This window comes from Manis pentadactyla, chromosome X, assembly GCF_030020395.1.
Source record: "Manis pentadactyla isolate mManPen7 chromosome X, mManPen7.hap1, whole genome shotgun sequence".
Classification (NCBI taxonomy): Eukaryota; Metazoa; Chordata; class Mammalia; order Pholidota; family Manidae; genus Manis; species Manis pentadactyla.
In genome coordinates, this window is record NC_080038.1 from 96,586,640 (window position 1) to 96,609,451 (window position 22,812).

A 22,812-nucleotide genomic window follows, 5' to 3' on the forward strand; every position below is an offset into this window, starting at 1 on the left:
GCTGTTAGGGAAATGGGGAGCTCATTATGGTACACTGGATCCTCTGTCCTACTACCTCCCCTCTCCCCAAGGTACCGAAGTCTGAAACAGTTTAACGTGGACATCTGCCAGACCTGCTTCTTAACAGGCAGGGCCAGCAAAGGCAACAAGCTGCACTACCCTATCATGGAGTACTACACCCCGGTATGGAGCCTGTGGCCTGGCGGGAGGGGTGGGCCGCTGCCCGATTCTGGGCCCTTGATCCACTAACTGCCTTCTGCTCTCCCTTGAGGAGTGGTCTCCACACAGTCCTGGTGCTCACCAGTTTGGGGTTTTCAGGCCTCTGATCTGCCACTGAAGCTTCTCCCTCACTGGGGCTGCAGCTGGCGATAGCAGCCCAGGATGCTCTTGGCCACTTAAAAGGCACTCACTATTCTCCTGTAGAGAGAAGTCTCAGGAAAAAAGAGAGACAGCAAGGCAGTTCCAGGCAGCTGGCCTTCCATTTCTCATGTTACCTTTTCCCACGGAGCTTCCTATATTGCTCCTGTAACCTGGTTTTCACCACTACTTTGTCATTGCTTCCATTCTTTCTAGTCAATACCAAAGTTTGTGCTCAAATTAATTACATAGTCTCTTGGGGACACAGGAGTATGTATTTTACCTGGGCCCCAAATTTTTCTTGGTCTTCTTTGGAAACTGCATCCTTCATAGTCCCCTGAACCCAGGTTGGTCAGCATTCCTGAACTCCACCCAGAGAATTTCTCCGCTGCTGGACTCAGTACCCACAACTCCAGACTTAGCTTCCTGAGCTGACTGTGCTCCCTAAACTCCTTTAGCCCTTCTGCCCCACAGATACTCCCAAAAGCCCAAGCATATACCCAGCTGCCCCACTGCTCTCTCCCACCCTACCACCCCCCCCTTTAACCTGTTTCCCCATAATCCACCTCTCCAAGCCATCATTTCTTCTCCAAATTCTGTCAGCACAGAAATATGTGTGACCCAGTGGGAGGTCTCTACCTTGCCCTTTATTTTTCTTTTATTATCATTTTTAAATAAACATTATAAAAGTCATACACAGCAAACTGATTTGAGAAGGTAGACTGATAATCTGCCTCCTGCTCATCATCTACATCCCTACAATTTATATAAAATATATTTTAAAAAGCAACAACTATATGCTCATTATAAAATATTCAAATTACATAGAGGTGTTTAAAGTATAAAGCAGCAGCCCCCCACCCCTCCTCCAACCTCTCTGGTCCAGCTTCTCACAGGTAACCAGTGTTCACAGTTTGGCACATATCCTAGATCTTGTAGGAACAGGGTGTGGTAGGCACGAACAAGAGAGCATTACCAGTCACGTTCCCAGTTCTAGGGGAGCAGCCACACCTCCCCAGCATATCCTGATGTCATTAGGGTGAGTCCCTCTGCCCTGTCTCCCCCTAGACCACATCCAGTGAGAACATGAGGGACTTTGCCACAACCTTAAAGAACAAATTCCGCTCAAAGCATTATTTCAGCAAACACCCTCAGCGTGGTTATCTGCCTGTGCAGTCAGTGCTGGAGGCTGACTACAGCGAGACGTGAGTACCAGTGGCTGAGCAGGAGCTTCAGGCAGCCTCGCTGAGCCTGGGGATTGGCTGCAAATGGGCGGAGTCCAATGTGGGCTAGGGGGGTGTTCCAGGGCAAACCCAACTAGTGACAAGGCAGTTCGGCTTGTGCCTGACCAGGAATCTGGCCTGAAAAACAGACTAGAATCCAGTCTCTGTGTCCTGTTCCCATCATCCTTTGCCCAGCTCCCTAATTTGTGAGGGAATGGCGGGGGTTGGGGAGAAGGGTGGAGAGGAAACAGCTGCCCAGCTGCCAAGTCTTTGGTCCTCTGAGTCTTTGCTGCTTTCTTCTAGGCCAGCTTCTTCCCCGATGTTGCCACACGCTGACACACACTCCCGCATTGAGCATTTTGCCAGCAGGTACCACCCGGTTTGGGGGAGGGCGACTGTATAATAGAGTCTGGCAGGGAAGGGGTTTTCAATCAGGGCAAAGAGAATGCAGTCAGGGCCAGAAGGCCATGCACAGTGGGGTATGCAGCAGCCAGTAAGGCCCAACATTTACAGCTGGTTGGAGTGGCCCCTAAAACTGATGATCCTATTGTGGGCTTAGAGTCCTTGAGATGAAAGCAGACCCCACATCCTGTTTTCCCTTCTGTTTCTGCTCTTTCTTCCCAGGCTTGCTGAGATGGAAAGTCAGAATTGCTCCTTCTTTAATGACAGCCTGTCCCCAGACGACAGCATGTGAGTTTTCACAGCTGCTTATTTTCCAGGAATAGTTCTTGGGATCCCTCTGTCACCATTGGGGAGGGGTTGGGCAGTGTGATGGTTGGGGTCCTTGATGCCCCAAGGAAGGAAGGCTGCTTTCTGGGCACAGTATTTAGTAAGAGAAGCAGTTTGCCCTCTATTGACTGAGCTGGGGAATAAATGATGTACCACCTCCCTGCCATCTGCCCAGGGCCTTTCCTGTTGCAAGATCCCATCCTTCTATGCCCAACTTTGAGGGAAGAAGAATATGACTTCATCCAAAGTTGCAGAAATGAGCCATTATCCTACGCTCAGGATGCCAAAGCCCCATCTAATGCCACACCAACCCTGGGGAGACACCAGGGACTCAACTAAAGCATGGCCAGAGAGAATCCCTGGTGCTAAAGCCCAGAGAAGCAGCCCTTCATCTCTAGGGAGGTCCCTGGCCTGCTCAGAGGGCCTCAGAGCTGCTAGCTATGTGGATCCATGTGGCCCAGACTGGGACTTAGGTGGGCAATATTCCCCTGATGTAGGGTGAGGAAGCCAGGGGGGCGGGGGGTGGGTAACAGCACAGAACGGGAGGGGATTTGCTCATTGTTGCCCAGAGGACTTTAAGTAGAATCCAGAAGCCCCAGAATCCTGAAAACACTCATGTGTAGTACCCCCAACCACAGGCTCTGCCACCTTTGAACACTTCCGTCCCTCTTAAGCTGGAATGCCTGGCTTTCCCCCTCTCTATGTGACTTAGAAGTGAATCCTCTCACATGCATCTCCTGGGGTTTGAGCTGGCAGTTGAGAACTTGTGCCCTGAGCTGTTTCTCAGTTCGGTGCCTGGCCTCCTCCTTTCCTCTCTCCACACCCATGCAGAGATGAGGACCAGTACTTACTGCGTCACTCCAGCCCCATTACAGACCGGGAGCCAGCCTTTGGACAACAGGCTCCATGTGGGATGGCCACAGAAAGCAAGGGCGAGCTAGAGAAGATCCTGGCCCACTTAGAAGATGAGAACCGGTGGGTTTGGCGATGGCACAGGTCTGTGTGGAGCTTGAATTCAAGACCTGGCTCTTCCATAGCCTTGCTATGTGGCCTTGAACAAGTTACTTACATTATATAATCCTCCATTTCCTCATCTGTAAAGTGGGGTGATGGTAATAGTATCTACCTCCTAGGGTCACTTGTAAAGATCAAATGATATCATGTATGTAGGTGTGTTAGCCAGTACCTGGGTTATAGTAAGGGTTCAATAAATGCTAGCTATTCCAGTAATTATTTGAATCCTTGTAACACAACCTAAATATTTCTAAGTACCCAGTAGATGCAAGAACAGAGACTGCAAACACAAACAATACAGAAGATTGTATGCATGTCTCTGCCCTCAAGGAACTTTCAGTGTTAGAAATGGAAAGAGATGCTTATCACTTAGTGAAAGTGATGAAAGAAGAGGAGGGTGACACTATATAGAGTGTTTGAGGACTGGAAGAGGGAAGATGAAGAAGATTACAGGGATGGCATTGATCTCTGTAAAGGACAGGTGGCAGCAGGAATCTGAGGAGGGTCCAAGCGACTTTGGAGGCATGAAGTAGAATCTGTATCATCTGTAAGAACAGTGCTTCTCAAACACTGGTGTGCGTACACATCCGTTGGGGAGCTCAGTAAAGTGTAGTTTTGATTCGCAGGTCTGAGGTGGGGCCTGAGTTCCTACATTTCTAGCCAGCTTCCAGGGAATGCCCAGGCCACTGGCCCACAGACTATATTTGGGGGAAAATCCTTAGAACACAACCAATCTGCAAAGTCTTTGTTCTGGTTCAAGACAAGATAAATACAGAAATAGAGCCTAACTTTTAGAAAGTTTGGAGCAATTTGGCATTGCCGTGACATCCAAGTACATAATTAATGGACTCGTCTTCATTGAATAAAGTAGCACGTGTGGTGTGAGCTGTGTAGTAGCAAGGTACATTTGTCTCACATGTTAGTTCACAGTGGACTGAAAAAATCTCCCTGGTTTTTTGCTATGGATAGTTTGAGAAGCACTGCATTAGAAAAGCAGTGGGCAGTCCTGGGAAACACTGGAGAGAGAGTGATTCTGACAAAAAGAAGTGTGATGTCCCCCAAAGCTGACCACCTCTTTGGAATCTATTTCTTTGATGACTCAACACAGGGGTTCAAAGTGGGCCAAAGAGGAAGGTAGTGGAGAGAAGAGGCAAGATGGGTGATCTTTTGTTTATATTACCTCTTCCCATGGAATCTAAAAATAAAAACGGAGGTGAGTCAGTAGCCCTAATGCGTCATGTATTTGCAGACTATATTTCTGCCTGATTTTAAGGTCAGAATTAATCCCTGAAGCAGCACATCAAAGGCCTGAGACATTTGTTATAGGAAATGTCAGCTCTCTCTGCTCTAAGGCCCAAGGACAGCAGAGAGTAAATGACATGTGTTGGAGAGGGAATGGATATGGCCACCGATGCCAGAAGGTGACTAGGGTTTGGGTGGGGACGGGAGAGCAGACGGATTGCTCACAGTGAGGTAAGAGGGGACATCAGGGACCTGGACAGTCAATGCCTCGTGAGGGCCATAGGTTTTGGCTTCTCAATCCTTGGCAGGATTCTCCAGGGAGAGCTGAGGCGCCTGAAGTGGCAGCATGAGGAGGCTGCTGAGGCGCCCACCCTTGCTGAGGGCCCTGCTGAGGTGGTGCAGGACCACCACAATGAGGAGCTCTTGGCCGAGGCCCGGATCCTTCGGCAGCACAAGAGCCGCCTGGAGACGCGCATGCAGATCCTTGAGGACCACAACAAGCAACTGGAGTCCCAGCTGCAGCGCTTAAGGGAGCTGCTCCTGCAGGTGAGGCTGGAGTCTGGGGCAGGACTAGGGCAGCACCTGTGCACAGCAGGAGAGGCGGGGAGCTGACTGGCGCGGCAAAAGGCAGTGGCTGCTAGATGACTTTCTGAAGAGACCTGGCCTGGTGGTTGGGGCAGGAAGGGGTGCATATGCCGCACTGCTTGGCCAATTCTCTCCCACCTAGCTTCCACTCTGCTGTTATATGTCACTCTCAAGCCACTGTGGGGCCTAGGACACAGGGAGGACTCCAAAGGCTCACTTCCCCACAACCCACTTGCATCTGGTATTGAAAGGACAAAGTCCAAGGAATCATCCAAAACATTGATTGTGCTACTGTGATGTTTGATGGGAAGAAGCAGGTTTGGACATGCTTGGCAAGAGATAGATCTTTGTTGTGAAGGGAGCACTTGTTACTTTAGGTCCCTTTCACCTTAGAGAGGTAGTGTATATGATGTAATGTGGCTATGGAGGCAGACAGCCCTGGCTTTGAATGTGGCTCTGCTAAGTGGTGGCTGTGGGGGGTTAAGAAAGTTACTTAGCCTCACTAAGCCTCAGTCCCCTCATCTGTAAAACAGAGAATAATACACCAACTTCATGGAATTCTGGTGAACATAAAATGAGATGATGCATTTAAAGAATTGAGCACGATGCCAGGAATATAGGAAATACTTCATAAATGTTACCTATTATTGTCATTCTATGGACCAGGTAATACTACCCCCTGCCTCTTCCCCTGATCTTCCAACTGATGGCCTCTAGATGAATTCCTGGGGGTCTTAACAAATGATGTAACATCGTGAACCAAGGATCAGGTGTGCATTTCTACATTTCCAAAGAGAACTGTGTTCTAAATGGCTTAACTATGGCTGAGATGACAGCAAGAGATCTTTAGGTTCAGTGTCATCTATGTAAGAACTGGGAGCCTTTGGCACATGTCAAAGGAAGAAGGTAACCAGTATAACTAAATATTCTGAGATCTTTCCTAAAAGGAGAAGCCACTGGTGGGGGCACTGCACAAAACTTCTTAAAGTCCAAGAGCAAGGGGATGGGCAGGAGGTCTCTAAAGCCCCTTCTAAGCTCAGGACTCTGTCAAAGTAAGGTTGGGAAGGCAAAGCCACTTAAGTCATGTTTTACCTCTTGCCAGCCGCCCACCGAATCAGATGGCAGTGGTTCCACAGGCTCATCCCTAGCTTCCTCTCCGCAGCAGTCAGAAGGCAGTCACCCCCGGGAGAAGGGACAGACTACTCCAGACACTGAGGCTGCAGGTGAGTTCCCCGGCCCTTCCCAGCCCCTTCCTCCATGTCTGTGTCCTGCCTCAGATCTCCTGCCCAAGGTTCTGCTAGGGCTGGGACTGGCTTCTCACTGCTTTGAGGCGCCTCCTATGTACCAGGCATTGTGCTGGGATGACACGAGTGCTCTGGGTTTACCCTTCAGTTGGCAGCCTCCTACCTCAGCCCCTTGGCCTCATCAGGGGATCTCTAGTTCTCTTCCCAAATATCTCTTTTCCAACCCAGATGATGTAGGGTCAAAGAGCCAAGATGTCAGCCTGTGCTTGGAGGATATCATGGAGAAGCTCCGCCATGCCTTCCCAAGTGTGCGAAGCTCTGATGTGACTGCCAACACCCTGCTGGCCTCTTGATGGAGCCAGATCCCCATTCTGTAGTCCACAGTCCTCAGTCCTCTCCCGGATCTGGTCAAAGCCTTTCCTTAGCCTTCACCCAACCTTTCCAGTCCCCACTGGCCCTACAGTCCTCAATCAGAGTTCCTTGGGTTTTACATACCACCAGAACCCAGCAGGGTTCTGGTGGTATGTAAAGTGGGTGTGTGAGGGTTGGCGGAGGGAGAGGCATGATTCCTCCGACCCTAGAAATGTGCCCTTTAATCCTGAAGTTTGAGACCAGTCCCTTAAGTATGCTTCTGTTGCAGCCCAGGCAGATGGCACTTGGAGGTCATCCAGATGGGGAGCAGAGGGGCTGCCTTGCAGAGCTAAGCAGTGCCCATTGGCCCCTTTCCCTTCTCCAAACAACTGTGGACATGGGGAAACCTAATGGCCCCAGGGTTCCAGCATTATGAATCCACAGGACTTAGCCCTAATCTGGTTCAACTCAGGAAGGTCAAAGGACATCCCTGAGACACGCCCCCAAGTGTCCCTGATAAAGTCTGGGTAGCATATGTCCTATTCAGTTTGAGGGCATCTCTCCAGCCATTCTGATGCTACCTGGCTGTTGTTTCCTCCTTGAATAGCTTCAGTTCCTTTTGTCTCAGGCCCTCAGACCTTTCTCAAGGGTTGGGGAGGACAGTTTATTCTGGTTCCTACTTCCACCTTACATTTGGAAACAAAGAAATACTTATGGGCTTAGATATTTTTCCCGATCCTCCTCTTCCCTGAAGGCCTCAGCATCCTGCGAGAGCAGCTGAGTTGCTCTAGGAATCCAGCTGAAGCCACCCTTAGCTCTTCTGAGTCAACCATCACAGTCCTGCAGGAGAGGCAGTAGCTTGCTCAGCCATCCACGAACCTGGAAAAGTGTGACTGCCCAACACCCTTGCAGGCTGAATCTTTTTTCTTTTAGGCTGAATCAGACAAGGTGGCTGGTCACCCCCAGCTAATCATAAGGAAGATGCAATCAGCTGCCCTGAATAGTGGCCCCTTCCTGGGAGCCACTGGCCACACATCAGCAAGCTGACCACTTTACACCCAGATAACAGCAAGGCCTTCCTTTGCATAAAACTGTTCTTTCTAACTCTGGAAGGTGAATCTGATCCTCAAACTAAACTAATTCTTTCTAGGCAACATATACCATGACCCTTTACCCAGAAACTGTTCAGAGTAGGTAGTGGGAAGTGGGCTTGGGAACTTTGAACATGGTCAGAACCCACTGAGGCAGCTTTCTATCAAAAGGAGCTTTACAACCGAGAGCCCTGCAATTGACCCGATTTGCCTAAATTTATATACATCCATACCTCTCCTATAGAGCTACCGCACATCAGTACTCCCCTGGCCTCACTCACACATTAAATTCTAATACCTCTTAAAGCATTAATGTTCTGCCTTGCTCTTTGTTAGCCCCAGCCTCTGGTTGGGCAGATAGATGCATTCTGGCTGCTCCCCTAGGATCTCTCTCCATTCCTGTTTGGGGTGAGCTGTCTTCCAGACCAAAGCAACAGAAGCCTGTGGCCACAGAGTAATCTAACAGGAAGCATCACGCTTTTCTCTTCACTCATTCCAAATCTTGTTCCCTTGAGATCTGGTCCTTGGGTGAATTTTTACGAGCTCCTCTAAACAACGGTTTAGGTCCCAAAATAGAGCAAACCCAAGTTCTGCTCACCCCATGTAGAAAAGAAGGAACATACAGTCTTTTGTTAGCCTTTGCTGGGTTAAGGCACCGAGTACATCCTTTAGCCCCTTCTAATTCCCAAGTCTGGCTCAGGGTCTTCAAGAAAGCAGTGGTTGGCCCCAAGGTCAGGAGGGTGTGAAATGGTTGGGGTACTGTGTTATGATCAAGCAATGGGCCAGTGGATAGAGCTGCCGGAAACCTAGGTTTATCTGCTCCAGGGAAGGGTGAGCAGCAGCTTGGGTCCAGATGCCTAGGATTGCCTCCTTCTAGAATTGCCAGGGGAGACTGAGGCATGGGTCCAGCATGTCAGACCTCATCACAACATCTGCCTTAGTGCTCAGGAGGCCTCCAGGTAGAGGACTGGGCATCCGGATGTATGGCAAGCAGATGGTAGGCAGACATCAAACACAGGGCCTGGGCATCTGTCTGTGGGTGGGTGGTGGTGGGAGCTGTATTGTAGGGGCCTAGATTATGGGCAAGAATTGGATAGAACAAGTTTTCCATAGGATAGAGACCTCTGGGTCTTTGAGGGATATGCCCACCTAAGTCTTAGGAGGGCAGATGTTATGGAACAATTTTTTACCAGGAAAGTCTTGGGAAATCCTTTCCATAATTCCCACTCCACCCAAGATATCTGGGTTGCTGAGGGCCTGTGGCAACCACAGTGGGCCATGCAGGGTGGACAAGATGTAGATCTTGTTACATAGGAATTGTGCCATAGATGGACCAAAGTGGCAGATCAAGGGTTGAATTCTCACTAACGGGGTCACTGACACTTTGTAGTCCTGTGTTTTCCTTACTGCCCAAAAAGAGTGTATGGCTCCTGGGTCCTGTGCCAGTCAAGGCAGCTTGTGTGGGCAGTTTGCCTGCAGGGAGGGAAGTGGATCCTTGGGCACTGTGAAGCCAAACTAGGGTGGGATTGACAGAGATGTGTTGTATGTCATTAGGTATCTGTCATGTATCGTGTCTCCTAGAGGTATTGTGTGTGATGCCGCGGAGGTCGTGGCCCTGTACTGGAGGGATGGTGGGGAGCGGGGAGGTGCTGGGGAGGCAGCCTCTGACTTGTTTGCTTAGCATCAGTGGTAAGGAATGTGAGTGTTTGCTGGGGTTGTTGTCAAATAGTTATCAGGGAACAGCCAGGATTGATAGGGGATTTATTTTTGACAGAACCTGATAGAAGCCAAAAAGCCGATATGAGGATAGGATGCCTCTGCTCTTCGTGAGAGCAGGGTGGAGCCATGGAGCCACATTGACTGGGAAATTGTTAGGGGAAGGCCTTCTGGCTGGAGGACATCAGGCTCCTTGTTGTATGGTTCCCTAGGAAGGGCTCTGCCTTGGAGGATATGTGCCCTACCCAACAGAATGGAAAGGCTGAAATCAAGGCTAGCAAGTGCCCATGTCCTTCAAGTCCCAAAGTTTGGAAATATTTCCCTTAAGATAAATGTGTTTGAGTTTTTGGTTCTTCAGGAACTGGGTTGGCCGGTCATGGTAATGAGAAACCCTGAGGCCAGGCAGACGCCAATCATGGGAGGGGTTTCCTTCCAGATTAATTTCAAGGAATACCATGCCATCTGAAGTGTGTTTGGGATCTGGGCTCCATACCCAGCTTCAGGCTACAACAGTCCTTGAATACTCATTTTCAATGGCAGACTCATGAGACCATTTCAGGCCAAGAATCTCATCAAAAGTTCCCTTGACATAGATGACATCTAACTAAGAAAGAAGCTGCCTTAAAACTAACAGTCCTGGGAGAGGAACTGTGGGCCCTGCCCTAGGGCTGTGGAGATTTAGCCACTCAGCTGAGCTTTGGGTCCCCCTGCCAAAATCTGGCCCAGGGAACAAAGGAATACTCAGCTCCTTTCTCTTTTAATGCCAATGGCTGTGGGAGAGGGAAAGGCTCAAGGCGAGGGCTCAGCTCCCAGCCTCCATCTCCTCCCACAGATGATGCATTTGCAGGAGGCCTGTTTAATGTCCTTGCTGTCCCCAGGGCAGTACTAAGGCCAGACCAAAGCCTGCTGTGCTGCTTGCTAGCTGCAAGAACCAGTCACAAGGATTGGAGTTGGGGGAGGGATTCAGGGGAGATGGCAGGGTGGCACACAAGTCTCGAAAATGACGGGGCAGGGCTAGGGACAAACTGGTTCACTTTGATTGCCACTTACCATGGTGCTTTCCCCCTTTCCCTTGAATTCTGCTTTGAAAAGAATAAATTTGTATTTGTTTACTTCAGTTCCTCTGGCTATGCTCTTTGTCTCTAGTGTTCCATATCCTTCCCTTATTTGGGTGTGGGAGGAGAAGGTGGGCCATGAAGCCACAGGGGCACTGCACAATAGAGGCTACCAGATGCATCCAACACCCACTGGGTAAAATAGGCACCCCTGCTAACCCAGTCCACCCCTCTTACCTGGACTGGTTGCCTCTCAAGGCCCCACACAAATTAGCCAGTTAGTCCTCATGGGATGAGCTGCCTCCAGCCATGCTTCTTAAATACCATCCTCATCAGAGGACTTTTTTTACCACCAGCCTGGAGCAGTATGAGAAAAGTCAGGACAATGTAGTGAGTTTCCGTAAGGTTACATTTATTCAATGGAAAGATCTATCCCTCGTTCTGAGATTATGGCTATATATTTGGTGGGAGGGTATTAAAATGTCCCTGTGAATTGGTGATCATTTTGTCTTTAAAGTGCCATTCTCTGGCAAAATGGAACCCTGTGAGTCCCTCTTCTTCACCACCGACAAAAGATTTCTTTTCTCACCACCAATCTATAGAAAATCTTCACCAACAAGAAAAGATTTATTTTCTTACCAATCTATAAGAGCGCTGTCCAATAGAAATATAACATGATCCACATATGCAATCTTAATTTTCTAGCAGTCATATTTAAAAAGTAGACAGTTGAAATTTATTTTAATAGTATATTTTATTTAAGCCAATATATCCAAAATTGTTTCAACATGTAATTAGTATGAAACAATTATTAATAAAAATTTTTTATATTAAATATCTATATACACACACATACATATTTTCTACTGCAAGATCAGCAATAGTATGAGGAACATGCATCCCTTGTCCCACAGGACAACGCTGAAACAAAAGGGGCCAAATGACATGGGACACGTTGTTGCTGAGTAGCCAATTCCAAACCAGCTGAGCAGTTTTGCAGCCCGCGGCTGTACCTTTTTGGTAGGAGGCAGGCAGAAAGTCCATGCCTCACCAGAATGAGGGAGGCAGATGGGAAACTGCCTCCCTCAAGATAGGGATGTGAGTGAGAAGTAGTCTTGTAACAACTCACGAGACTGCCTATCTTCCCATGGTCTGGGAGGATCACAGGGTATTCTGCCAAGGCCCAGACAGCTTGCAGTTAGCCTTGTCTATGTGGCTAGTGTAAGGTCATCTGTCAGTGCACCAGCACAGAGCAGTCCCCCCACAGAAACCTGGTGTATATTTGCCACTTAGCACACATCTTAGTTTGGGCAAACCATATGTCAAGTGCTCAAAAGCCACATGTTGCTAGTGGATACCATATGGGACACTGTAAGTATGTAACATGCAGAAGCCAGAATCCCTGGGCTATGGGAAGTAAAAACTTCATGAGTGTGTGTGGGGGTCGGAGGTGGGGGGTGGGGGGAGTCAGGGCGGCAATAAGCCTTGGGTGACTGGAGGGCAGTGGTGCAGCGGCCTCCATTGGCACTGCCCATACCTGGGTTATGAGATGGGGTAGTGGAAAGAATAGAAGGGGGCCCTGCCAATGCACGAATTTACCCTTGCCCTTCCTATCGTCTCCCTTTCCCTGCTGCCTCTCAGCAGAGCTGTGGTGCTCTTGGGCTGTAGTATCAGACTGCAGCTGAACAAGGGCTCTTCTACCTCTCACCCCTGGATGCCACCTGTGGCCTATATGCCACCCTCACTGGCCTCAGTTTCTAGCTATGGCCCCAGGGTGTGGCCCCCTTTTATCTGTTTCTGCTCCAGTCCCTGCCTTTCTTCATGTGCAAAGGCCTATCTTTCAAACCCTGCCTGTCCCACAACCTTCTGCCTCTGCCTCTGCCTCTCAATTTCTCATTCTTTCTTCTCATCTTTTCGATTCTGGGTTCCTGAGAGAGAAGCTTTTTCATATCTTGGTGTTCAAGCCGTCCTCTTCACTTCTCTCCTAATCTTAGCTTCATTTTTTTTGCCTTTAATGTGTCTACTTTCCTTAGTCCTACTTCTTCCCTGCATTTGCCCACAGCACTCCTTCTGTCTTCAACCTTCCTCCACTGGCCCTGCCATACATGTTAACCTCTTCTTCTGTGCCCTTGGTTTATGAATGTCAACTTGGAATACAGGCACTAAAAGTGGCACAGAAAGCTTGGGAGTACATTTCATAGAGCAGTACTGACTTCGTCAACTGGGACCAGACCTGGGTCTAGCTGGGCTACTTCATGAAAACCCTGATGCCTCTTGGTAGTAAGCACCATCACCCTTGGTTTCTAGGGGAGAAAAGAAAGGCTCAAAGAGGTGTAGGGACTTGCCTAAGATGAGTGACAAGCTGGGATTCCAATCTTGTGTTCATTCCACTATAACACAATTCAATGCAAATATTGAAGCTGTCACTTTTATCACTTCTCTGTATTCTCCCTCAAAATCCTAATGCCATATGGCTAGTACAAGATGATTTGCTTAGTTCATTAGGAGTTCTCCTAAGAGCTCTTTAGAAGGATGCCCAGTATTGACAGCATCTTCTGTACTGACAGTCACTTACTAATCGTAGTTTATTGTTGTCTCTCCAGTTTCCTTTTGGATGTGAGTACACTCATCAGGGGAGCACTTTAATAAAGGGATAACAATCCATTTAAAATGAGGAATTTATTTATTGCTTAAAGAATACAGATCAGAAAGCCTTAACAATACAGCTAAAAAAACAAACCCATCCAAAGCTTTTAAGGAAGTCTTTGCAGGCATCTGCTTTTTCCTAAACTTTTTTCTGTTGGGGGTTAGAATGAAGAGGCTCAGAATAGGGATAATAGCTCAGAATTTCACCTCTGCTGCAACTATTCCCTTACCTGGCAAACAACAACAGAACAAAGATGGCAGTGGCGAGAAATCATCCCTGAGCAGGAAAGCAGGCCCTATTACCTGGGCAGACAGAAGACACCACCTAGGATTAACTTCTGCGAGGTAGGCAGTTATTTCACTGGGGCAAGTCCTAGCCCTTGGTAGAATCAACTTGGTTCATTCTATGTTCCAGGAAATATTTAAAAAGAAGCAGGAGAAGGGAAGCTAAAACATATGCAAATTTGTTGTATGACCTTCAGCTTAGACTGTCTGCCTTTAGCAAGCGTGGCTGAATCACCTGATGGTACCAGCAGAACGAACGCAACACAAGTAATTCTCAAATTGATAAAGAAAATCAATTCTTTTGCAATCACATCTACTGCTCTTTTATGTTCTATCCCTTTCTACAATACTATAAACTTTGAGTAAAACTAGCAAAAAAAAAGTTCAGAGAAACAAATACAAATGATTCAACATAAGGCAACAAAAGGAACAGAAATATGTATGATTTCTTCCAGTCTTCAGTCTAGATGGTGAACCCAAGGGTTGTGTGCCAGTCTGAAGGCTCTCCTCACTTCAGAAAACATTTCAGTTGTTTCTGAAGGGTAATGAGCTGTAGGGAGAAGCAGAAAAGCATGAAAAATTCACCTGAAATCTAAATTTCACTACCTGATCTAGGGTTTACTCACATGAACCAAAATGAACTACTGTAATTTGACATTTGTAAGATTATCTTAGTCTTGCAATGTTCCAAAGAACAGCACCACCATCAAGAATGTATGCACAATGCTGTGGCCATGATGTTGTTCTTTATTATGCCACTTATAAAAGGAAGCTTTATAATTGAATATGCTTAAAGAATTAAATATGCTTGCTGTTAAGAATTTGCAAGAACTTTTGGGAAAGAGTGTACAGAGAGATCAGTGTAGCCATATTCTAATACTTTCTAAACCAGAAACCCTAAACCTGTTGAGGTGTAGGACTTAAGTTTTTTAATTTGAAATGACAAAGTGACCAATAACGTTCAGAGAGGTATACTTTCTTTGTTACAAAGATTGTTTTCGAATATTATTCAATTGAGTTCACTCCATACCAGTGTAGATTTTCAGTCTGTGAAATGAAAGGAATGCCACATTACAAAATACTCCATTTTTTCTTTGTGGACTCTTTCTCCTCCCACCACCTGCTAAAGGGAGGTTTTCCTCTAGGCTCAGACTTGTAGCTGAACAGTCAGCCTGGCTAAGTCATCTATCCCCACACCTTCAGTCATCTTTTCTGCAGGAGCCACTCTTCAATCTCCCATTTTCAAAAGTGCTTCCAACTCAACATGCTTCTAACTCAGCTCATCATCTTCTCCATCCCCCACTGCCAATAATCTTCTTCCTGTTGTCTTCATTTCAGTTAGTGGCACACAATTTTCCACCCAGGCTTTGGACTCCTCTTTGTTCCCCTTTTGGCCCTTTAAATACAATCATTTGTAAAGTTCTGATTCCTTCTGTCACTTGCATCTTCCTCTCATCTATCCTCTCTCCAATTTCTCTTATACTGTGGTAGAGAAATCTTCCTAAATTATTCCCTAGGTTAAAAAGCTTTGATGGTTCATTATGATCTACACCAAAACTCTAAACTCCTTAGCCCAGCATCACTGTCTCTCAGCCATTGTGCATGCTACTTTCTACAGTCTCCTTTCCCCACTTCCTTATTAAAACCCTACCCACCTTTTAAGGCCCCAGCCAATCATCTCTCCATGAAGTCTTCCCTAATTCCCATGGACAAAAGTGAGCTCTCATTCCTTTAAATTCTCATGGATTTCTCCCCAACTAGAGGCAGAGACTGTGGTGGAAGCATTTTGTAGCTCCCTGCAGAACCAGAACGCAGCTTAAAATTGGCACTCAATAAGTCTACACTGAATAAATGAGCTAACATAAAAGTGCTCTGGATGAATAAGGTTTGCAGCTCTGTTTCTATGTTGAAAATACCACTTACCAATGCTAACTACTTACATGGATGAAAACAAAGATATTTAGTGAGTGCTAAAGCAATCTTGGCATTACCTGTTCACATGGTTGTTTATAATAGTCCTTGGGTAAGTGATTTGCTAAGGGGAAGGGAATACATAGAAATAAGAATTCCACAAGGGAATATACAGAAGTAAGAATTCCACTGGCCTTGTTCATGTGGGAAGGGGAAGGGGATAGCATCTCTACTTTGACAGCCCCATGCTAAGCCCATCCTCATAATACGGCTCCCAGTCTTTTAAAAATTGTTAAGCCTCAACAGTATAGGGCTGCAGTCAGCATGCATTTCCTGAACAGCTACTTGATGCCCACACTGCCCTTTTCTCTTCTAACTCAGCTCACTCTCTTGTGGCTTTGAATAATACAGTTCTGAATAATACAGAATATACAAGTGAAAAACCTGGCATACATCCTTAACACTTCCTTCTTCTTCAACACCCAGTAACTCACCCAAGTCCCATCAACTCTACCTTTAAAATATGTATTTTCTCATATATGAATGTTTGTAGTAGCACTATTCATGAGAGCCCCCAAACAAAAACAACCCAAATGTGCATCGGTACAGGAATGGAGAAACAAAATATGGTATATTCATATGATGGAATAGTACTCATCCACAAAACAGAATAAAGTATGGATATGTGCCATGACGTGGATTAACCTTGAAAACATTATGCTAAGTCAAAGCAGCCAGACACAAACGTTATATGTTTCCTTTTATATTAAATAACCAGATTAGATAAAGTGGACTAGGAGAAAGTAGGTTAGTGGTTGCCTAGGGTTGGGGGGATGGAGGGGTATATAAGAAATAGGGAGTGACTGCTAATGGGTACAGGTTTCTTTTTGAGGTGATGAAAAAATTCTAAAATTAATTGTGACGGTTGTACAATTCTATGAATATACTAAAAGCCACTGAATTGTATAATTAAAATGGGTGAATTTTGTGGTATATGAATTATATCTCAATAAAGCTGTTATAAAAACATTTTTATTGCAGTTAAAAATATACATTCTTTCCATATTCATCACCACCACCTTAGTCTAAATTTGCATCATCTCTTCTTAGACAACCAGATCGCCTCCTAACTGGCTTCCCTGCTTCTAGTCCTGCCCTCCTTCAATCCACTCTCCAGATAATAATCAGAGTGGTCTTTAAAAAGTTTCAATTTAGTTTGAAGCTTTACTTTCCTCCTTAAACTCTTCAAGGGCTTCCCACTGCATTTAAGACTATAACTCATCCTCCTTACCTTCTGCAACCTTATGTTAAGTCACTCTCTTCCTGGCTTTAAATAGTCCAGAGGCCTTCAAAGAGGCCAAGTTCTCTCCCAATGTGGGACCTGGCATAAGCTCCAACCGACACACTCTTCATCTCCTTTTCACCTGAACTTAACCTTCAGGTCTCAGCTTAAATACCACTGTTCAAAAAAGCCAATCATGATCACCCCCAGTTTGATTCAGGACTCTATTAAAACAGTACCATTGATGTTTTTTTCTCCTTCACAGCACTTCTTCACAATTTGCACCTTTATATTTGTATGATCATTTATTTACTGTCGGTCTTCCCCATGAGCTCCATGAATATTGCATGCGTCTATTCAACACTGTATGTACCCATGCAGTGCTTTTCACTTAATAGGCATTCAGTATCTGTTGAAGGAGTGAATTTTAACAGAAACCTTGTTCCAACCTGCTTCCCTCATGTAGAAGATTCCACCACTACTATTCCCGTGAAAGGAACAGCCAGAAATGAGACTGGGGGTCGGGTGGGGGATTCTCTGCACAAATATTTTCTGGTTGATTTGAAAACATTCTTCTCACCTATTCATTTTTCTCCTCCTCTAACATAAGCTGCTCCACCACAGAATGTAAATAATTCTGGAAAACAAATGGTATAAATGGTGAATGCTGAGCCTCACAGGAAAAAATTTGGCAAATAACTTGAATATAAAACTGTCAGTCATAACAAAAGAGCACTCTTTTTCAAGGATTTAGTATATAAAAACTGCAACCCCTAACTACGGAGTCAACCAATTTGATTTTATACACCCTACACAGCATTTTTTTTTCTTGCCCTAAGATAGTGGTTGGAATACCTTCATATTACCTTTTTCTAGTTTAGCACAAACCCTTTGTCCATGGTGAACTATCAAAAAAGCTGGTTTGGATTTGGGTGCTGACTCTTTTATTCTCCCCTGCACGACGGCAAAATATTACTAATCCTAACTAGTACTGCATACAACAGCAATCACACTATTACCATGTAACTGTATCTTTCAAAGTGTGTCCACATTTATTACCTCACTTTGTCATTCTAAAGGACAAAGCTCAGCTCTAAACAGATACAGTTTTGTGTCAGTTGCTCCCCTTTGATGACTATAGCTCTATGGAAAATGAAATCTGGCAAGGAATTCTCCAGATGTTTCAGAACTTCCCTCACTATAAAAAGGGAAGCAAACATAGCCTAAATGTACATTTGCCTTTTGTTGAGATGTGTATTAATGTGTATTAATAAAATAAAGCAAGATAGATATTTATCTTGTTCAAGCATGTATCATCAGATTTAAAAATGAACTAAGTTCATTCTCTTTCACTGCAATGAACACACTTTAGTATTCTGAAGACAAGGTTCAGTCTAAGCCCTACCACTTTCTGTAGTCCTTGGCAAGTGACTTAACCTCTTAGAATTTCAAATTCTTATCTATAAAATGGGAATAGTGACAGTACCTATATTTCAGGGATGTAAGGAAGAAATGAGATAATACATGTAAAATGAATGCTTCACTCTTTCTCTGCTTTTCACATGGCAAATGCTCAATATTGGCAATTATAATCTCAAGGCTCCTAATCCCTTCCCAAAATGCTTATATGAGATGATGAAAAGTACTCAAGTATAAAGAAATAGTTTTTTTTTCTTTCAGTGCAGGTTTCTAAGAGGTTGTTTAGGTTCACAAATTAGCAAGAATGTTGCATGGAGATGACATGAGTGGAAACACACAGATGAGATTTTGAAAATGAGATATCAAGATATCTTATACCAGCCAACAAGAATTTACCTTGAGCAACAGGTTTTCCACTTTCGCAAGGAGATCCCTCTTTCTTTGTGCTTCCTGTTGAATCTCTTGGAGCTTCCTTTCCACATAACGAATATGCTGCTGTATTCTCAAGACTAACAGAAACAGACAGAAACTTTACGTATCTAAACATAGCCTAAACTAGTGGACTGAGATCCAAATCATCTACAACTCTGCTACACATCTGATGATAACTTCTCACACTTAGCCTTACATCTAACATGTGGTTAGAGTCAGTCTTTAGCACTGCCACCCACTCTGTCCTACCCCTTTGTTTTTCCTCTAACTTACCTGTTGAATCAGCTCCTTCCTTTGCCTCATACTGGCCAGATTCAATGAACTGGACCTGTAGCTCCTTTTCCAGATCCTCCTCATCGTCATCTTCCTCCTCATCCTCATCTTCATTGTCATCTTCCTCCTCATCCTCATCTTCATTGTCATCTTCCTCCTCATCCTCATCTTCATTGTCATCTTCCTCCTCATCCTCATCTTCATTGTCATCTTCCTCCTCATCCTCATCTTCATTGTCATCTTCCTCCTCATCCTCATCTTCATTGTCATCTTCCTCCTCATCCTCATCTTCTTTGTCATCTTCATCCTCATCCTTGTCCTCGTCTTCATCCTTCTCATCACTGTTACTGCTCAAATCACCGAACTTCTGAAGCCTATTTAATCCTATTGGTTTTAAGAAAAAAGTGAAATTATCTGAAGCTTCTCAAATGACTCTCACTCTAACTACAATTATACTCCCTCCCCTCAAATTCACTGGGCAGCCAATGAATTTTAAAAATAATTTTCTCAGAGGAAGATTCTTCCCTTCATAAAAAAAAGGATGGGAAATATAAAACACTAGCACTCATTTATATATTCAATGATCAAAGCATTTAGAGAATCTAAGGGTCCATAGGAATTTAGAATACCAGGGCTAGATGGGAGATCAGAATGTCAATCTACAACCCCTAAAGCACTGAAGGGCCAATAGGAGGGAAAAAGGACAAAGGCACGCTTCTTTGTGATTGCTATCTGAGTCTATGGAGAATGGTCTTATGCAGAGTCAAAACCTGTCCTCTCTGAAGCTTCTCCTCGGTCCTTATTAATGTACCTGATGAGACACGACCCTGCTTGCATGTTGTTTTTTCTGGGGGGATTGCAAAGCCTGGGGTGGAGGCTTGGTTCTCTCCTTCCTTGGTTTCATCTTCACCAATGACTTCCCATCCTGAAAGGAAGGGCAGTCAAGGGAAAAGTAGGAAGAGAGGAGGGGCACAAGTGAAAGGGAAGGGGCTCTCTGGCTCAAAGTGGTATTTAAGTTAATCCAGCTTCAGGTCATTTGTATCCGGAGTCCTGGTACGGAGATGTACCTTATATTGAATTACACAAGTAAATAAACTCTGTTTAGCTATTCCTACCTAGTGTAGAAATTTAATCTTCTACACATCAAAATCAGCACACAAATACCAGAAGTGAGGGCTTGTCACCAAGTGCGTATGGGATGGAAAAGACTACACAGGAAATATTTAGTATAAAAGGATACGGACACTGACAGCTGCAGCATCTGAACGCAGTAATTTCTTCACTTCCTCAGGACATTCATTGTACTGAACCAAAGTGGGGGAAGAAGACATACCAGTAAGGTCATTGAAAAACCTGCGTTTTGCAGGTATGCCCTCTTCCTACATACAAATCCATTCAAATAATTAGGCCTCTTTAATATCCATTCAAATTTCTACATCAAGTTATGCTATTTAGTGAAGAAATCTTTGACTCGTATAGTAAGCTCATTTCCCCCCTGCTATCAAACAACTGACTTGAGACATTTAATCTTTTCAATCTGCAACTCTATGTTAAAGACCTCTCTCAGAGGGGCAACCCTTAGGTCTCAGTAACTAATTATTTGCCCTGACCCATATTGGCAAAGAACTATAATACCTTATTTGTTATTTAGAAATCATTTGGTTTAAAGGTCCATATTCCCAGATTTCACTTCCCCACATTTTTATTATTAGTCTTCCTATAAAAACTGGGTCTTAGCTACATATTCTCCCTTAAATCCAGTTTTGGACAATTATCTCCACAGTAACTGGTTCGACATGCCACAAATAGAAATTAGAACTTTGAGGGGGAATAAGAAACTGCAAGTAACTGCTGGTGAAGGTGAATCCTGGCTTCAAAGAAAGCGCTTTTTAAATAAATATCAGAGAAAAAAGCAGATTAGAATACACAAGTTCACTGGGCAAACTGTATCTTTTCCTACAGGAGTTATCGGACATTAATTAAACAATGAATTCATTCTCAGTGAACCACATTCAGTATATGTATATGGGAGTAGGGGTTAGAGGTGAGAAGGAAGACTTGGAAAGTAACCTTTATGATTTCTTCAAAGCTATGAAATAAAATGCATTGGGGGAATGGCAAAGTTATGTTATGATTGCTCTACCTCAGTGAGGCTGATTTCTTCAGTTTGTTTGAAATCAACAAGCTACAAAATAAAACAATAAACATGAGGTTATATTACATTCTACTTCACCAAAGCTTGAAGAATTCTAAACTTATTCCTCAGTTTTACATTCAGCAGGCACTTAATGAATGCTGTTGACTGACACTATAAAAGCCAAAGCAACCATGTTCATAGATTGATTCAACACAGTAAAGCTGTCAATTCCCCCAAAATTGATCTATAAGTTCAACGCAATTCATATCAAAATTCCAGCAAGGTTTTCTATATACATAGACAAATTTATCCTAAAATTGATAAGGAAAGGTACAAAAACTTATTCTAAAACATATGGAAAGGTCTAGAACAGCTAAAGCAATCTTGACAAAAATAAATTGAGAATAGTCTTCCTGATTTCAGGACCTATTATATAGCTACACTGTGATATTGCTAGAGGGATCAACAATATAGATAATGGAACAGAACAGGGAACCCAGAAACAGACTTACACAAAAATACCCAAATGATTTTTTGACAAAGGTATGAAAGCAATATAATGGAGGAAGGATAGCCTTTTTAACAAGTGGTGCTGGAGCAAGTGGACATGCAAAGGCAAAAAAAAGTGAACTTTGAACTAAGCCTCACACATTTTATGGAAATTAACTCAGAAATAGATTGCAAGCTTAAATGTAAAATGTAAAACATTTAGAAAAAAGAAATAGGAAAAAGTCTTCAGGATCTGGGCAAGGCAAAAAGTTCATACACTTGACACAAAAAACAAGATTCTTAAAAGGGAAAAAAAAAATCAATGAACTGGGCCTCCTCAAGCAAAAAAGCTTTTGCTCTTTGAAAGACCCTGTGAAGAAGATGGAAAGACAAGCTGCAGACTGGGAGAAAATATTTACAAACCAAATATCTGACAAAAGACTAATATTTTGAATAGAAAAAGAACTCTCAGAACTCAACCAAAAAAATCCACTTAGAAAATGGGCAAAAGGCATGAACAGACATTTCACTGAAGTGGCTATACAGATGGAAAACAGCACAGGAGATGTTCAGTATAACTAGCCATCAAAGAAATGCAGCTAATACCACAATAAGATCACTATAAATCTATCAGAATGGTTAAAATAAAAAATAGTACCACCACCTAATGCTGGTGAGGACGTACAGAAACTGGATCCCACATACACTGCTGGTGGGAATGTAAAATGGAATAACCACTCTGGAAAACAGTACCATAGTTTCTTATAAAAGTAAACATGCAGCTACCATGGAACCCCACAATTGCATTCCTGGGCATTTATCCCAGAGAAATGAATATTTACATTCACATGATAGTCAAAAACTGGAAAGAACCCAGCTATCCTTCAATGGGTTAGCAGTTAAACAAACTGTGGTACAGTAATACCATGGAATACTGCTCAGCAATGAACGGAACAAACTATCGATACATACAACAGCCTGCATGGATCTTACAGGAATTATGCTGAGTGGAGAAAAAAAAAGTCAGTCTTAAATGTTATGCATTGCACCATTCCATTTATATGACATTCTGAAAGTGACAGAGCTGGAGAACATTAGTGATTGCCAGAGGTTAGAGACTGGGGGTATTATGTAGGAGGCGGGTGAGAATGGCTATAAAAGAGCAAGATGAGGAATCCTTGTGGTAACAGAACTGCTTAGTACCTTGACTGTGCAGATGGACACATGAGCATACACATGGAATAGAACTGCATAGAACTAAACACACACACACGCACACACACACACAGGATTACAAGTAAAGTTGGAGAAATTTAAATAAAATAGGGCAA

At 44.3% G+C, this 22,812-nt stretch overlaps 2 protein-coding genes across 4 annotated transcripts in view; one reads left to right on the forward strand and one right to left on the reverse strand.

Moving 5' to 3' along the window:
* Positions 1-10,687, forward strand: part of DRP2 (dystrophin related protein 2) — a 40,047-nt gene extending 29,360 nt beyond the window's left edge. Inside the window, exons 16-23 of one of the 2 annotated variants that reach the window (XM_036932786.2) lie at positions 72-183; positions 1,426-1,562; positions 1,884-1,949; positions 2,205-2,270; positions 3,141-3,284; positions 4,874-5,111; positions 6,253-6,373; positions 6,623-10,687. In XM_036932786.2, the coding sequence (XP_036788681.2) occupies positions 72-183; positions 1,426-1,562; positions 1,884-1,949; positions 2,205-2,270; positions 3,141-3,284; positions 4,874-5,111; positions 6,253-6,373; positions 6,623-6,747 (1,009 nt within the window). In that variant the 3' untranslated portion in view covers positions 6,748-10,687. The remainder of the gene's footprint in view (positions 1-71; positions 184-1,425; positions 1,563-1,883; positions 1,950-2,204; positions 2,271-3,140; positions 3,285-4,873; positions 5,112-6,252; positions 6,374-6,622) is intronic. The other variant, XM_057495547.1, reaches the window with a different exon arrangement.
* A 2,580-nt stretch (positions 10,688-13,267) lies between these two features.
* TAF7L (TATA-box binding protein associated factor 7 like) overlaps positions 13,268-22,812 on the reverse strand; it is a 60,801-nt gene continuing 51,256 nt past the window's right edge. Inside the window, exons 9-15 of one of the 2 annotated variants that reach the window (XM_057496155.1) lie at positions 20,999-21,040; positions 20,096-20,159; positions 19,667-19,780; positions 18,856-19,239; positions 18,547-18,659; positions 17,312-17,368; positions 13,268-14,088 (exon numbers count right to left, since the gene is read on the reverse strand). In XM_057496155.1, coding sequence (XP_057352138.1) covers positions 17,312-17,368; positions 18,547-18,659; positions 18,856-19,239; positions 19,667-19,780; positions 20,096-20,159; positions 20,999-21,040 — 774 coding nt within the window. In that variant the 3' untranslated portion in view covers positions 13,268-14,088. The other variant, XM_057496156.1, reaches the window with a different exon arrangement.